We start from the raw sequence: 14,953 nt of genomic DNA, 5'->3' as shown, positions 1-14,953 counted from the left end.
GGGACGCTTTTCTTTTCCCGCGATATCCGTAGCCGTTAATGGCTTTACAAACTCATATCCTTTCTTCACGCTCTTCGCTCACTCCGCCTACTTAATTGTCCATACTCAAACCCCCTACTGCCAGTTGATCTGGCCTATCTGTGCTTCTGTTCCCAATCTATTTGAAGAAAACACACATACTTGTATCATCAACTTGACAAGATGGCAAAATCCGTCAACACGTCAACAATCCTGATATGTCTCTTTGTGTCGTTCGGGGGGTTCCTCTTCGGCTACGACACAGGATTGATCTCGGGGATCCTCGAGATGCGAGGTAAGGCCATACCAAGCTCCGTAGATGACCTATTGATGTCCGACAGCATGCACACCACCAAGATCACTCGTTCTGACGTCTATATCCCTCAGCATTCAAGGATGACTTTGGCCCCGGCAACGGCGCCCAAGTCGCCTCCCACATCAAATCCCTCCTCGTCTCCATCCTCTCCGTCGGAACCTTCGTCGGATCCCTTGTCGCCGGGATGCTCGCCGACAAGTTCGGCCGTCGTATCGCCATCATGCAGTCCGCTGCCGTTTTCATCGTCGGTGTCTGCTTGCAAACCGCGGGGCATAATTTGGGACTGATGCTCCCGGGAAGGCTGATTGCGGGGATGGGCGTGGGGTTATTGTCGGGGTTGATTCCGCTGTATCAAGCGGAAGCCGCGCCAAAGCATCTCCGTGGGACCCTCGTCTCAACCTACCAGCTCGCCATCACAATCGGCATCCTCGCCGCCTTCGGCATCAACCAAGGCACCCAAAACATCTCCGGCCGCGCCTCCTACCGCACCCCAATCGGCCTCCAACTCTTCTTCGCCTCCGTCCTCCTCATCGGCATGATCTTCCTCCCCGAATCCCCACGCAACCTCCTCCGCCAAGACAAACGCGACGCAGCTCTCCGTGCCCTTTCCCGTCTCCGCGGCCGCCCACCGCACGACCCTCTCATCGTTGACGAGATGCAGGAACTCGAGTCGAATCTGGCACTCGAGGCGCAGATCGGAGAGGCGCAATCTTATGCGGACTGTTTCAGGGGAAATGCGGCGAGACGCACGCATATTGCGGTGTGGATCCAGATGTTCCAGCAGTTGACGGGGGTCAATTTTGTGTTTTATTATGGGACGACGTTCTTCAAGCAGGCGGGGATCAAGCAGGCGTATTTGACTTCGACTATTACTGGTGTCGTAAACGTTCTCTCGTAAGTGGGAAAATCGTCTTCCCGTCCCAGGACGGAAGAAGGACGCGGGAAGGAGGCAAACTCTAAATCGTATCTCACATCGAACAGGACAATCCCAGCTCTCTGGTGGGTCGAAAGAATGGGCCGCCGCAAGCTCCTCATCCTCGGCTCAATGATCATGCTCGTCGCCCAACTCGTTGTCGGGGTCGTCGGGACCGCCCGCGCGCCTACTTTGGACCCCGTCACCGGCGACCCGATTGGGAACGTCGATTCTAACGCTGGGATTGTGTAAGTTGTCGGAAATCTTGCGTCTTTGCAACCTCAACGTTCCGTGCATTCAGACAACTCATTTCATGTGTTTGTTTTGTGTAGGATGATCGTCTTTGAGTGTTTGTTCATCTTTGGATTCGCCTCCTCGTGGGGTCCCGCCGCGTGGGTCGTCTCTAGCGAGATCTTCCCATTACGTCTCCGGTCGAAGGGTGTAGCCCTCGCGACGGCCAGTAACTGGTTCTGGAACGTAAGAGATCGTGTTATGAACGAGCTCTGACTCTCTCCCGTGCGTCATCTAATCTTAATTGTGCTCCATCACCGTATCAGTGGGCCCTCGGTTTCTCCACCCCCTACCTCGTCGACGTCGGCGAAGCCAACCTCGGCGCCAAGATCGCGTTCCTGTGGGCAGCGTTCATCCTCGCCGGCGGGGTGTTTGTCTACATCTTCGTTCCAGAGACTAAAGGTCTCGCTCTTGAAGACGTTGATGAGATGGTGAGTAGCGAGACTTCAGAGTAAATTGTGAAATTTGGGGCAACGATGAACTAAAATATTCATGTACAACAGTTCACCTCCGGCATCTCCGCCCGCAACTCCTCAAAATACATCGTCAAGGACAAACACAACCCGAACCCGAACGCTAACCGTCTCGCGGGCGCCAAATCCGATATGACATTGGATGAAGAGCCAAGAGTGTAAAACACCACACTCCCACCCTCACTCCGCCCTTGATATCCATCCCATCCCATATGTGCTAGCTTAAACAAAAATATGTGTTTTCTTTCCTTTTTTTGGGTTTCCGTTGATAGCGGAAGGACTGTGCCTTTACTTTTCTGTGTCAGATACCGCATGTATAGTTTTCCTCGCTTGGTCATTTCTCTTATGATTTACTTTGTGCAAAATGTCATATTTTCCAGGGACTTGTGATGCAGATACGGGTTTAGATGGCGTGTGCGTGATGCGTTGATCAAGAATGATGGAGGATGGTCATCAACGCATGCTCGATTATGATTGGGTATGCACAACGCCGAAGATTACAGGTTTGCCTAACACTCAACGCAGGTCTTGAAAAATCAGTCCCAATCATCGTCGTCCGCAGAATCCTCTGCAGAATCGTCGCGCATCGTTAGTTCCAGTAACATACTCAGCAGATCGGTGATAAGAGGAATATTCGAGCATACCGTTCTCGCTATCGCTCATCTCCATGGCCGCACGTCTCATCAATATGGCGGCTACATCGCTCGTCTCGGCACGCTTTTTGGTCTTTTGAGCGACGGTCAGTTCTGGCGCATCTACCTTCTTCAACACGAACTGCGGACAATGATATCAAAAAGGTGAGTTTCTGATGTCAGCCGTGACCAAAAACCCATCCGCCCAAAGTGTCATCGTACCTGCCCTCCCTTGATATCATTCAAGAAACTATCCGCTTTGACAACCTGCGGTCGGGCAGCAGCAGATTTCAACGACGCCGTAGCCAGCGCTCCTGGCGTAATCAACCCCAGCCCACCGCCAGGCGGTGGCGGCGGCGGTGGCGGCGGCGGAGGTGGAGGCGCCGCTGCACTCTTCCCACCCTTCATCAATCTCGCCTGATCCTGGAACGCGCCCCTCGACGCCCTCCCGAACGACACACTCTCGCTGCTGTCGTACACCAGCGGATTGCTTCTCGCCAGCAACGACGACCGACTTGTGCTTGCGACGGTTGTGGTTGCTGACCGTTGGGGTAACCCGCCTAGAGGTTTTGGGCGTAGGGCGCTTAGTGCGCCCCGACTTTGGGTTGAGGCGGCGCTGAGGCTGTGTCGTGATGGGGAGGTGGGGTCGTCGGCTGCGTCGGTGATGACTTCGCCTTGGGAATTGTAGCGTTTGATTTGGAGTTCTTGGAGTTGGGACTTGTTGACGGTTGTTGGACGTTGTAACTGTTGGCGGGACATGGACGAGATATCAGGCAAAAGTCCGGTAGGATAGAGACCGAAGCGTGTGATTTTACCTTCGCCTTCTTCCGCAACTCTCTTCTCTCCTTCTTCCGCCGCCTCTCCTCTTTCTCCTCTTTCTCCATCAACAGTTTCCATTCTTCAGCAAAGAATTCAGGATACGAATAGAACTGGAAATTTTCGAAAGAGTCGGATATCAGCTTCTGAACGCGCCAAATCATTGCAGCAACATACTTCTCGCAATGCCCTGTACCTTCATACAGCTCTGTCCATCCGTCCTGTACGGATCCATCAGCCCCAGATTCGGCGCCTCATTGCAAGCATCATACGCAAGCTTCAGCGTCGGATCCTCGGTGTCTTTGCTGAACAGTTTGGTGACAAGCACCGCTCTGGACTTCCAATCAAACTCTACACAGGAAGGATATCTTGAGTGCCCACTCCCCAAACATCGCATCCATATCCCATCACGGCCAACTCACTTTCCGCAGACGTTAGTTCCGCAATCGTGGCATTCTCCAATTTCTCATCCACAGTGGGCGCATTGCCCTTCAATGCTTCCAAACGCGCCTGCAGCTCGCCGATGCGCTCGTTGGTCGTACTGGATGCCGTCACCATCCCCGATATTATGTCGTTGGCGTAGGTGGACATCGTGCTGAGCTGGTCGAGCATCCGTGTGAGTTGCATCAAGGAACTCTACCAAGTGGGGAGGATGTTAGCATGTAGTGTCTTAACTTGATAACTACGAAGAGAGCGATTGCAACCGGATACTGCTACCTACCTGTCGTACCACCGCTTCTACGGGGCTGTTCTCCTTGAGGACATCGTCGAACCTTAGCGTCGGCTTCGATGGCAGCGCCGGCGGCGGCTGAAGGACATGTTTTGCGAGAGACATTTCGCGGGCCTTTGATGTGACGGACAGACGTTATATGGCAGGCTCTAGGGCAACAGCAGGGCAGCAGAAGTTGTTCGAAACAGGTGGGACGCCAGGTTCCCTTGCCGTTGTTTGTGAGCGTATGGGGCTGCCTTCCATCATTTCGACTCCCCAACTCCCAACAGCAAAAGCCGCCCGGCGTCGCGTGAGTCATCAATTTGGCGCGCTGTCGAATTTCTCACATTTCAGTATCTTCACATCGTTTCCTCCGTGAGCACGGTTTCCCACCATGTCATGTTCCACTAATACAGTACATGCTACTTTCATTTACAAAAAGACGTCGAAGCACTACTACAAAGCTCTACATTCGGCTGACAGCACACGATATAAGGCTCAACCATGGGAGTATGGGCACTTCAAGAAATAGCCACATAGAATATGACATCAGAGAGAACGTCTATAAATGGGACGCAGCGTCCTCAACGAGGAACCGGTTGTGAGAGACTAACTGATCACGCTGCGACGGGACCCACGTGGGAGAGCTGACATCGACTACGACAGATGGAAGCATCCCTGTCCCTCACGTACCGCCACCTCGAATCGCTTCTTCATGACCGCCGCGTCCGAATAATCCGGGACTTTCAGATAATTAACGCACGTCATAACGCTGGGCAGATAGTCGTCAGGGGTCCGACCTGATTGTTCGACCGTTTTCCGCACAACAGTCAACGGTGGCATGAGCGCTTTGAACCCCCCAATCGGAAGCTTGGGACTGCCGGTTACGAACTGAAGGAACTCCCGCCGTTGCAATGGGGTGAGAACCGATATGTACGAGACGAGGTTTCGGATTGTTGCCGATTCCTTGGTGTATCCGTGATCCGCTTTGATAGACTCCATCAGAGAATCGTATTCCCAGTCCTCCTCTGTGCTTCCGGCCCCACCAACCAGAACGCTGAGTTCTTGGACCGTGAAACTTCGGAGATCGGCCGCAGGGAAAACTTTGTCGAACCCGGTGCGGAAGGCCTCTACTTGCCGAGCAACGCCAGTTCCGACAGTCTGTTCCACAACGCTGTCGATGTACTTCTCCACGTTGTCGATGCTTACCGCGACTTGAGCGCCGTTCTCGATCAACTCGTATGTTGGGTAGCCTGGGAGTGTGAAGTCCAGGCACAGATCCTCAAGGCGAGCGCCGCGAACTGTGATGTCTGCCAAACGCTCTACGCGCTCAGCTTTTGACAACTTTGTGTTGCTTTCTATCGACCGCTTGATGTGTACGTATTTCTTCAGGTCCAGGAGTGACTTGTATAGTGAAGGATCGACGTGCCTTAGCAGGTGGAACTCGGCGCCTGTCCTCCCCGCTTTCCCGAGGGCAGCCTCCGCAGCCTGCTCCTCTTCCTCCTCCTCGCCGACAACCATTTCGAGAAAGATTGGGTTGAATGGCAAATCGACCAGGCGAGAGTCCAGCAGAGCCTTTGCCACAAATGTCCCCAATCCCGTAAAGAAGGTGAGGATTCTCTGGTTCGTCTCCGCATTGCCTTCGTTTTCCAGCATTGGGGCCGGGAACAGACCTAAGGCCGGATTCAGGTATTCTCCGTCCACTAAATCTTCCATATCCGGCTCTTCCTTGCTGTCCGTATCCTCGGCCTTGCCATTATCATCTCTCCACACCTTGAAGTTGGAACCGCCGCCGACAGAGACGCCTCCTGATCGTCGGGCTTCACGGCATACATTCGAGTAGAACTCTAGCGTTGGCCCGAGTCCTGTCCCGACCTCGTCAAAGAACTCAACTTCCAGCAAGGCTTGTGTGGAGCCATACAACTCCATGACTTTCATCGTGCTATCCAGGAGACGTTGACGCGCGATACGAACTTTTTGCCGTTGCAGGCGTCCAAGCTGTTGACCCCCATCGCCTCCACGTCCGCCGCCTGAACCTCCACCACGGCCATTCTGCTGATGCTGCCAACGGCCGATGCTTCGAGAATAGCCGAAGGAGGTACTTTGCATATATGCAAGTCGCGTTTCGAAGGGTACAAGGAACGAAAACTCCTTGGCTAGAGAAGCGCACCATTTCGGAAGTACGTCGGACGCCACGATCAGAGGTTCATCCAGCTGCCGGTTCAGCTTCGCAGTAAGCTTTGTATTGGCAAACGCCGCGGGAGGAAGTATGTCCACACTCACGGGAGCTCCAGTCCGCGATGTGACCGCGACTCTCTCCATTGGTTGCGAACCTTCTTGCAGCGACAGAGAAGAGGCGCCTCCTTCGTGGAATCCATCAAGCTCCGCATCCTCGCTGGCATATACTTCCGCCCATCGCGAATTCAGTCCGTAAAGGAGACGGAGAAGGTATAACACCTGCCCATCTGCCGCCTCGACATGAACTCCCTCGGGTATAGTGGTTGGGAATGGGAGTTTAACATGTAGCTTCACGTCCTTTGCTTTTTCCGCTGCGGTGTTCTTGGATGATGCCCCCGCCTTTGCTTTGGCTTCCGTAGCAGAGGCCGCTGACTCATCCCGCCAGACCTTCCTGTAGACCATAGTGAACGCTTGGTTCCACACATTGGGTTGTTTGACACCCTTCCGCTGTTCAGCCGCAAATACGGAGCCAAAGATGGTCGTTTCGTGCGGAATAACGGTGTTGTCGATTCTGAACTCAATGTTGAAAATTGTGCTGGATGCCACAGCAGATGCGTAAGATTTCACCGCACTGCTGGACTCTGGCAGGGCAGCACTTTCCCGACGGCTGGAAGATGCTCCTGCTGTCGATGGGCGGCGCATCGGGCTATCGGTCCGTACATCCACAACGCTATCCCGCCGTCTAGACGCAGCTGTGTCAGGCTCCCCGGTGTCGGAAGGGTCTGCAGCGTCGGCGGCTGCGGCACTGGCGGTGATGCTACTCCCCCTTCGCCGTTGCCGAGTGGTTTCTTCTGCTTTCAGCAATAAATCACTGACGTCCAGCATCTGTAAATAGGGGGTCAGGATCTGCTGATAGCAATCGCCAGCATTATATTCGTTAACGGCACTGTACCTCATCATCATCGATATCATCATCCTCGTCATACTCTTCATCATATTCGTCTTCCCCGTCATCCTCATTCAGCTCATCTTCCTCGCCTTCCTTATATTCATGCGCCATAATATCCACATCCGACTCGGCGCTCTTCTCCGCATCGCTGGCGGCTTCACCCGCCGGAGCGTCCTCAGAAGCAGTCTTGACCTCCGCTGCTAAAGCCTGCTTATTCTCACTCCGGACCTCCGTCCCGGGTGGCAAAACGATACGCCCTTTGAGATAGTCCTCAAGCGCCTTGTACGTAGCGACGGCATGGACGCTGATCATCAACGCCTGATAGGGTTTCGGTACAGTATCCGGTTCAGCGGCAACGAGCTTGATCTTGAGCTGGCGGGTGAGTTGCAAACTTGGGTTGTTTGCTTCTCGTGCGTTGTTGGTTGCTCCCCCAAATCCGTAGAGCATACTGAAGGTCGAAGCATAGTTCGTGGTGGCGGAGCTGACAGCAGTCGCAACATCGAACTGTTCCACGCGAGAAAGACACTCCTGCAGTCTTTGCAGAAGCGCTTTGAAGGCTCCGGCCACATAGAAGTTCCGATTTTCGTGATCCGGAGACGGGCCGTTCATGAAAACATGCAGGAAGGCTTTCAGCCGCGTCCCAATAGGGGTCGTGTGCTGGGCGACATCAGGATCCGGCGCAACGAGATCTTCGGAACTGGGCTTGCTCAGAAAGTCTGCGAAGGAGCGCATGATCCCGCTTTCCAAGAGTTCAAATGAAGTGATCCCAACTCCTCCATCACTTTCGGCCTCCCCTACAAAATGCCTCGCGACCCCTTGCAGAGCCTCACATATGGCCAATTCGCCTTTCTGGGATTCTCGCTCGTCAAGGACTGCTCCAAGCCTGCGAAGATCCCCCAATACAGCACCGGATTGGTTTGCAGAGGAACTTGAAGTCGACTTCTCGAGAAGCCTCTGCGCTGTCGCAAAGATCCAGGTGCGAATCTCATCCTCGGTATACGTTACACCGTTCAATAGCGTGGTCGTATTGCCGGAAGCTCGGGCACTTGGTGGATGACCACCGGACCTGCCGAGTCTTTCCAAAACGTTCCGCATTCCCGAAAGGAGGGACGACCCTGGGGATGTGGACAAAGCTGTTCCATCCGACCCTTGACCGCTGTCCGATTGATCGCTAGCTCGTCGGGTTGTGTCAGTGCCGGTAGGAATTGCTGCTGACCTCTCAGCGTCGGTTGAGGGGGACGGTTCGGACGCTTCCGCACGACTAGAGTCGCCCTGCACCAGCGAGCCAGCAGCAGCTGCGGTAGAACCCGCCGAGGCACTCCCTGTGGTTATGTTCGATGCGGGAGATCCGCCCATGTGCCCCGCGACCTGGTCTCGAAGCCGCTTAAGGTCTCGTACCAAATCGCTAAGTCGTCGTCCGACAGGCGCAGGTAAGTGCGAGCTGGAGGCAACTTTGGTCGGGCTTTCCGGTTGCGGATCAGTCTTGGCCTGTTGACCGAGCTTGACTATCTTTGCAATCTCTTCCATGGCTCCTTCACGCGTGAACCTTGACTTGAAACGTTCACCACATCGGTCGATGACCGTCGACGCAATTTGCAACCCGCTGGCGACGAGAACCATCGCTTCGAGTCGCTCCTTCTCAGGCGTATCCTTCTCGAATACGATTTGTCGCAGACTCAAGAGTTCCGGGACAAACTTTCCAAACATCTGATTATCGCCAAGAGTATCGCCCAAGTGATTAGGATCGTCCGTGTACCAGATGCCTTTGGCCACGCACTCGACCGCCGCTCGACGCGTATTCGGATTGACGGTGACTCCGAACACTTCGATGAACGTAGGCAGCAAAACAGTCACGTACTTCCTCATGGCGTCCGGGTTTGCGCCAAGCAACTTCAGGCGTCTCTCTGAAACATCGGTGAACAAATGGCTTGCTGAGGATGCTGCACCGGTTTTGCTGTGGTCTGTAGAAGCTGAGTCAATTGACATTCGAGACGCGGACCCGGCATCATCCGAATGGTCAACATCCATCGGATCGGAAACAGTGGGTGACTTCTCCGGGCTCTTGCTCCTTGGTCGCGCGAAGAGACCAGCTTTCTTCGGGCTGCCGGGCGCAGCGTCAGGAAGACTCCGGATATCCCAAAGACCTTCGGCTGGTAATGTCGGCAACACCGCTGAAGCCAATCTCAGGACTTCCAGAACTTGATCCGCAGGACGAGAAACGACAACCATCGTTATGGAGGCAGAGACAGTCTCCGTTGCGAGGGAGCGGTCTTGCTGCACGTCACCAGTAGAAACACCACCGGTCATGAAGTTCTGGATCAAGTCGATCAAGCCGTACTCGACAAGGAGGGCCGTTCCGAACTTGGGAGATCCTTTGGCGATATTGACCAGAACCTTGGTCAGTTTGGTGAAGACAGGTGTGATGGCCGGTAATCCGCCGTTTGCTGAGGTTGTACCGCTTGGGGTGATGATAGTGATAATGCTTTGCAGTAGAGATGGAGTTACGATAGCTTCGAGTTTCTCTTCCGACTTCCAGCACCATTCGATGATCCTGTCCAGAGCCCGAACGGTTTGCTCCACTAGCTTGCTATCGGCGTATGACAGCAGGCGTTCGAGGATGGGAACGACATCTTTCACCTTGTTGAAGACATCGTCCGAAGGATCAGCATCGCTTCCTGTGGGTCTTATTCGTAAATGCAATCACACAGTGCTCACAAAGACACAAGCTCCCTTACCTGATGTGAGAGAAGTCTCCAGACTTCCAAACCGTCGAAGCCCTGCTGAGACTGAACCAAGTCCCTGGCAAGCATTTGCAGCGATGGTCACTGCCGTCCGCTGCACGTGCAGTCCAAAAAAGTCGATATACTGAAGGACGGCCAACAGCCCATTCGCACGGACGATTGCTGAAGGATAGTCTACACTGATCTTATTGAGAACAGCAAGAACTTGTTCCGCAAGATCGATATATTCCACCTCCATGAGCTTCCCAACCAATACGTCTACAGCGCCGTGTTGCAGCACATGACCGGTACTCGATGGATGTGCCTCGATCAGGTTGGACAGACAGCGACAAGCCAGTAAGATCAGCTCGGGATTGGCCATCCCGCCTCCTCCACCGAATCCGAGTTCTGCGGCACTCATCCCCATCTCTTGCAACATCTCAAGCGGGATATCCTCTTCGAAGTTATTTCCACCACCGTCTCCGCCGCGCAACACGTCAACCAGTGCCTTGACGAATTCGTTGGTGTCGAAGCCGGCCATCCGCTGTCCGCCATGGCCTATGAACATGTCCTCTGAAAACCCAAAGTGAGGTGAGCGTGCAGACACCAGTTGAAACACCTTCTGCATGGTATGTGTACGTACCAGTTGCCATGACCAATATCTCCGACAGCTCCTGCAACGCGACCAGCTGCATTGTAGGATCACCCTTCTGCTTCAATTGCTTGAGCATTTCCGAGAAGCGGTTTGCCATTCCAAATGAAGACCCAAACCCGCCACCAAGCGTGTAGGTGGCTTCCATAGTCCGGCTAGCCGCTGTCGCCGCCAAAGCCTCTGCGGCGTACTCTTCGTCCGAGTTGTCCTCATCGTAGGAATCATCATAGGGATTGGAAGATCCTCCTTGACGGGCTGCTTGCTTCGACTGTTTGTTGGCTCGCTTTTTCGACTTTGTCTTGGTGTCTCCAGAGCCCTCGCCTGAACTACGGGGCGCAGGAGGTGGCAGGCTTGAGGAACCTTCATTGGCGCTCTTGCCCTTCCTCCCCTTTGCCTTCTCCTTTGGTCCACTTTCTCCTTTCTTGGAAGTGGCTTTGCTAGTTGAGGCCTCTGGCAAAGCATCCCCGTCCACAGCCTCGCCTTCTTTTGCTTTGGCCTTGCCCTTTCCTTTGTCCTTCCCCATTTCGACGTGAGCCTTCGCACTTGCAGTACTAGATGCTCGCCTGCCGCTGTTCGCGATGTTGGTGATGCCCTCGGCTGCTGCTACTGCCGCTTGTCTCCTTTTCTTTCCAGGTCTAGCTTTCTCTGCTGCCTCCGGACTTTCGGGTTTGACAGGGCTCGCGGGCCTCTGACGTTTTCTTCCTCTCGAACTGGCAGTCGTCTGCCCAGAACTGGTAGCGATTGCCTTGGTGGTGGCGCTAGAGACGTGCAGAGCGTTGAGACTGCAACCTTTCGCCAAGGGATTATCCGAAAATCTGTAGCAGATACATACCGTTTTGCAGGAGCAGACGCTGTCGATTCGGCTTGGCGCTTTGCAGGAATGCTCTTCTCCGCGTCTCGTGCGGTAGCTCTGGACGATGGTGCTGATGACTCGGTAGTGGGTGCTAAGTCGGTTTCCGTTGACGCTTTAGCTGACAAGCGCCGGGACCTGGTAGAGAAGCAAGTAGAACGATGTTGAACATAGTTCCTCCGCTAGAACCTGAGCTCCTACCCCTAGTTCCAACACCAGTTTCCCACCCCTCAAGATCCCCCCAACATACCTGCGTTGCGGCTGTACAGCTACCTTCTCGTTTTCGACCTGCTTGACACGACTTTGCTGGGGGATGGGGTGGGGGTTTCCAGAAGATTGAGAAGAGGACATATGGAGAAACTAGGGGGGAGGGTTTTTCGACAGGAAAAAGAAAGTCGTCGTCGTCGTCGTCTCGTCGTCGTGTGGGCCCGAACCCCCGGTCTCTCTCTACTTCGCAAAATGGACTGACGGCGATTCCCCGACTCTCTGAGCGACTCTGTATCACTATTTCTAGAGGTGGAGTTGAGGGAGGGTCATGGGTTTGCTGTGCTGCGGGTGGGAATGCGGGCTGAAACGAGGTCTGGTTTGGCAGATGCGGGAAAGTTGAGGGATGACTGTGGACAGCAAAGCGCGGTCAAAGCAGGGGGCATTGCGTGACACATCATGTCCATCCTCCGCGTTCCGGACATTTGGCAGCTGGCGCTGTTCTCACACTCCTTCAGCACATACATGACATGCACTCTATGCATGTCCGCAGGCGATCCATCGGTTAGGAGGATAGCATATGAGTTTGAAGAACATCATGTTACAGTAATGAGTGAGGGGGGCCAATTTGCCTAATCTTTATACATTGATAAGCACACCGTGGGAGCATGCCTCTCATCGACGACAGTTCGTCGTCGACTACGCGCCTACGTTACGCTCTGCTTCTACGCCTAAGCACTAACCTTCTCCTGACCCCAAGTTCCCTCCGTATTCTTCGGGTCAAACCGCTTCTTCAGGCCTATCCAGCACTCATAGTACTTGGCCTGTAGCACCTTCCCACCCGCTTGGTCAGGACGCAGAGCCCAGTTGGATAGCGAGAGCATGTAGCAGGACTCAAACATGAAGGCCAGACCGTCCGGGCGTAGTTTGACGGGCTTCAGTTCTTCCGTAGATGCCTTTTCGAAGGTGGCGTTGTCCGGACCGTGTGAGCTCATCGTGCTGAGTGTGGATGAAAGGAAGTCAGATATCGTTTCCGATCAGCTTGACAAAGTGGTCAGGTGGCATACCTGTGCAAAGACGCTCCACCAGGGAGGAAGCCTTCGGCTTTGGCATCATAGCCTCCCGAGATCAAACCCATGAACTCAGACATGCTGCAAGGAGAGAACGCTTAACCTTGGGATCCAACTGTGGTCTGTCTTTGCAAGCTTACCAGTTGCGGTGGTAGTAGGGCGGCCTGATAACAAGGGAGACTTCAGTGCTCCGACCCCAATCCAGACCAAGTCAAAATGAGAGAAATCCTACCTGAACGTGTGCTCAGCTACCATCCACCGTGGTGGGAAAATGACAAAGTCAGCGATTGCGACTCCAGGAGTGCTGGATTTGCAAGTCAGGACTGTGAAGATAGATGGGTCCTAGAAGGTTGATGCTATGAGCAACGCTACTGTAAGGGCGACTTGAGGTACTTGACCAACAACCTACCGGATGATCGAATGAGACGGTGTTGATGGTATTGAACTTGCGCAGGTCATACTTGTATGGAGCGTAGTTCCCGTGCCTAATCGGATTCATTAGCACTGTGCGACCGCCTTCGACAAGCGGCGCTCAAAACATACCATGCAACGATGTCAAACGGCGAGTGGGTCTGCTGCAGAGCGAAAAGCTGTCCTTGGAATTTGTTGATGATGGTATATGTCTTGTTCTCAATATCTTCGTAGGCGGCAGTTGGGTACAGGAAGTCCCTGGCATTCGCCAATCCGTTGGCACCTGAGTAGGACTGTTAGATCCGAGGTGCCTGAGCTGCACGATGACATTGGAACTCACCAATAGGACCGAGGTCAGGAAGCTCAAAGTGACGGTTGAACACCTCGAGGATATATCCTCGTGAAGGACCGTCCGGGAACCTCACGGCATATCGGATTCTAAAAGGCCGCCGTGAGCAATGATGATGATGTTGGTGCCATCAAGAACAAAGTGCAGTCTCCTACCCTCGTGGAATCACGGCAATCTCATTAGGCTCTACCACTAGTCGGCCAAATTCGGTCTGGATGTCCAGGCGACCCTGCTGCGGGACTAGCGAAGAGATCATTGAGAGAATGCTCATACTGCGAGAATGCACCTGTTTACGGATGGCATACCGATTAAGAACTCCCCGTCAGAGTTGTAGAACGCCGAGCTGTCCATATCCGCATTGCAGAGGTAGACATGAATCGCCAGTCCATCACGCAGACTAGGGTCGCCAGCTCCGCAGACGGTGTGCAAACCGTGCACAAAGTCTACGCCTCCATGTTTGGGCAACTCAAAGGGAGACCACCGCAACTGGTTCGGTGTTGACTGACATTCTGGGGAACCGGCGGTGAATGAGCGGACAAGGGTGGGGGAGGACGCTGCCTCGAAGGGTGTGTGACAGACGGAAGGCCGAATGCGGTACAGCCAGCTGTTTGCGGATAGTTAGCGTGGTGGAGCTATGATGAGGACAGCCATGTGCATTCGTTGGCTTACCTCCTCTGGTTCTCGGCGCGCGGAGCCGTGAAGGCTGTCCCAGACAGTTGCTCAGCGAACAGCCCGTATGGTGCTCTTTGGGGGTTGTTCTGGCCTGCAAGATGAAGTGGCGAGAGGTATGAGAAAGTGGCATATTATGCTGGTTTCCAAAAGGTCCATGTCGATGGTCTCACCTACGGGCAAAGCGCCGGGAAGGGCCTCGGAGGCGTGGGAGTTTCCAAACCCTTGCAGATACTCTGGTGCGTTCTTCATCTCTCCGAGCATCTATCGTTGCGCTGGTTTCGTAGTGAGGGGATATTGAGACGACGATGAATGTCGATGGAAGTTTGCTCTGCAGCACCACCTTTTTGACTCGAAAGCCGGCTGGGAGGATGGAGTGACAACCATCTGACCAGATCTGACCTGTCACCCGCGCCAGACGCGTTTTCCCCGTTTTCCCCGGGGAGCATCATCTATGTATAATCTACGACGATTCTTACGTAGCTTCATTCAACTCGGTGGAGAACCGCTAGGCCTCTTTCGATGCTGCAACAAGCCCGCACGGGAACTCCAACATGTCATAGGGACTTGCTTGCCAAAGCCCGGTTTGTTGACATCGCTTGCCGTTTCGATAAATCAGGCTTTCGGCGAACGATCCGATGGCATCCGTGCGGCGGTAGAGTAACGTTGCCGTTCGATGTACTGTACATATGATTGCTCGAATGGGTGAATCAATATCTGACCTACCCCTCCC

At 54.0% G+C, this 14,953-nt stretch overlaps 4 protein-coding genes across 4 annotated transcripts; 1 reads left to right on the top strand and 3 right to left on the bottom strand.

Annotated features, from left to right (window-relative positions):
- Positions 1 to 201: 201 nt before the first annotated feature.
- EV422DRAFT_607644 (glucose transporter) lies at positions 202 to 2,603 on the top strand (the record flags this gene model as incomplete). The annotated part of the gene is made up of 6 exons (XM_053073822.1): positions 202 to 313; positions 406 to 1,228; positions 1,316 to 1,495; positions 1,580 to 1,724; positions 1,805 to 1,969; positions 2,042 to 2,603. 6 exons carry the CDS (start codon positions 202 to 204, stop codon positions 2,171 to 2,173), a joined length of 1,557 nt encoding a protein of 518 aa, XP_052921718.1. The 3' UTR covers positions 2,174 to 2,603.
- On the bottom strand, positions 2,449 to 4,439 carry EV422DRAFT_277640 (uncharacterized protein). The gene is made up of 7 exons (XM_053065931.1): positions 4,181 to 4,439; positions 3,882 to 4,095; positions 3,656 to 3,810; positions 3,459 to 3,572; positions 2,866 to 3,387; positions 2,656 to 2,785; positions 2,449 to 2,579 (listed from the first exon to the last, which is right to left on the bottom strand). Exons 1-7 carry the CDS (start codon positions 4,292 to 4,294, stop codon positions 2,548 to 2,550), a joined length of 1,281 nt encoding a protein of 426 aa, XP_052921717.1. The 5' UTR covers positions 4,295 to 4,439; the 3' UTR covers positions 2,449 to 2,547.
- Positions 4,440 to 4,825: 386 nt separating this feature from the next.
- EV422DRAFT_500983 (uncharacterized protein) lies at positions 4,826 to 10,767 on the bottom strand (the record flags this gene model as incomplete). Its single annotated transcript, XM_053068163.1, has 7 exons — positions 4,826 to 6,484; positions 6,689 to 7,255; positions 7,416 to 7,699; positions 7,745 to 8,332; positions 8,615 to 9,970; positions 10,088 to 10,573; positions 10,659 to 10,767. The coding sequence occupies 7 exons, from the start codon at positions 10,765 to 10,767 to the stop codon at positions 4,826 to 4,828; spliced, it is 5,049 nt and encodes a 1,682-aa protein (XP_052921716.1).
- A 1,522-nt stretch (positions 10,768 to 12,289) lies between these two features.
- On the bottom strand, positions 12,290 to 14,457 carry EV422DRAFT_607642 (Homogentisate 1,2-dioxygenase; the record flags this gene model as incomplete). Its single annotated transcript, XM_053073821.1, has 11 exons — positions 12,290 to 12,720; positions 12,789 to 12,872; positions 12,932 to 12,955; positions 13,024 to 13,133; positions 13,201 to 13,276; positions 13,335 to 13,485; positions 13,543 to 13,640; positions 13,707 to 13,791; positions 13,857 to 14,155; positions 14,221 to 14,314; positions 14,394 to 14,457. Coding segments are annotated over 11 exons (1,353 nt in total), but the record flags the coding sequence as incomplete, so codon positions are not given.
- Between the last annotated feature and the right edge of the window lie 496 nt (positions 14,458 to 14,953).

Source organism: Fimicolochytrium jonesii (assembly GCF_025526975.1).
Source record: "Fimicolochytrium jonesii strain JEL569 chromosome Unknown EV422scaffold_34, whole genome shotgun sequence".
Lineage (NCBI taxonomy): Eukaryota > Fungi > Chytridiomycota > Chytridiomycetes > Spizellomycetales > Powellomycetaceae > Fimicolochytrium > Fimicolochytrium jonesii.
This window is presented reverse-complemented; position numbering and strand designations above follow the sequence as displayed.

What these genes read in the sequence shown, in the direction of transcription:
- EV422DRAFT_277640 (XM_053065931.1), bottom strand. Translation starts at nt 4,294, where the DNA reads ATGTCTCTCGCAAAACATGTCCTTCAGCCGCCGCCGGCGCTGCCATCG. An exon ending in AGTTGCGGAAGAAGGCGAAG is followed by an intron (nt 3,388 to 3,458) that starts GTAAAATCACAC and finishes TCCCGCCAACAG; the next exon opens with TTACAACGTCCAACAACCGT. An exon ending in GATGAGCGATAGCGAGAACG is followed by an intron (nt 2,580 to 2,655) that starts GTATGCTCGAAT and finishes ACGATTCTGCAG; the next exon opens with AGGATTCTGCGGACGACGAT.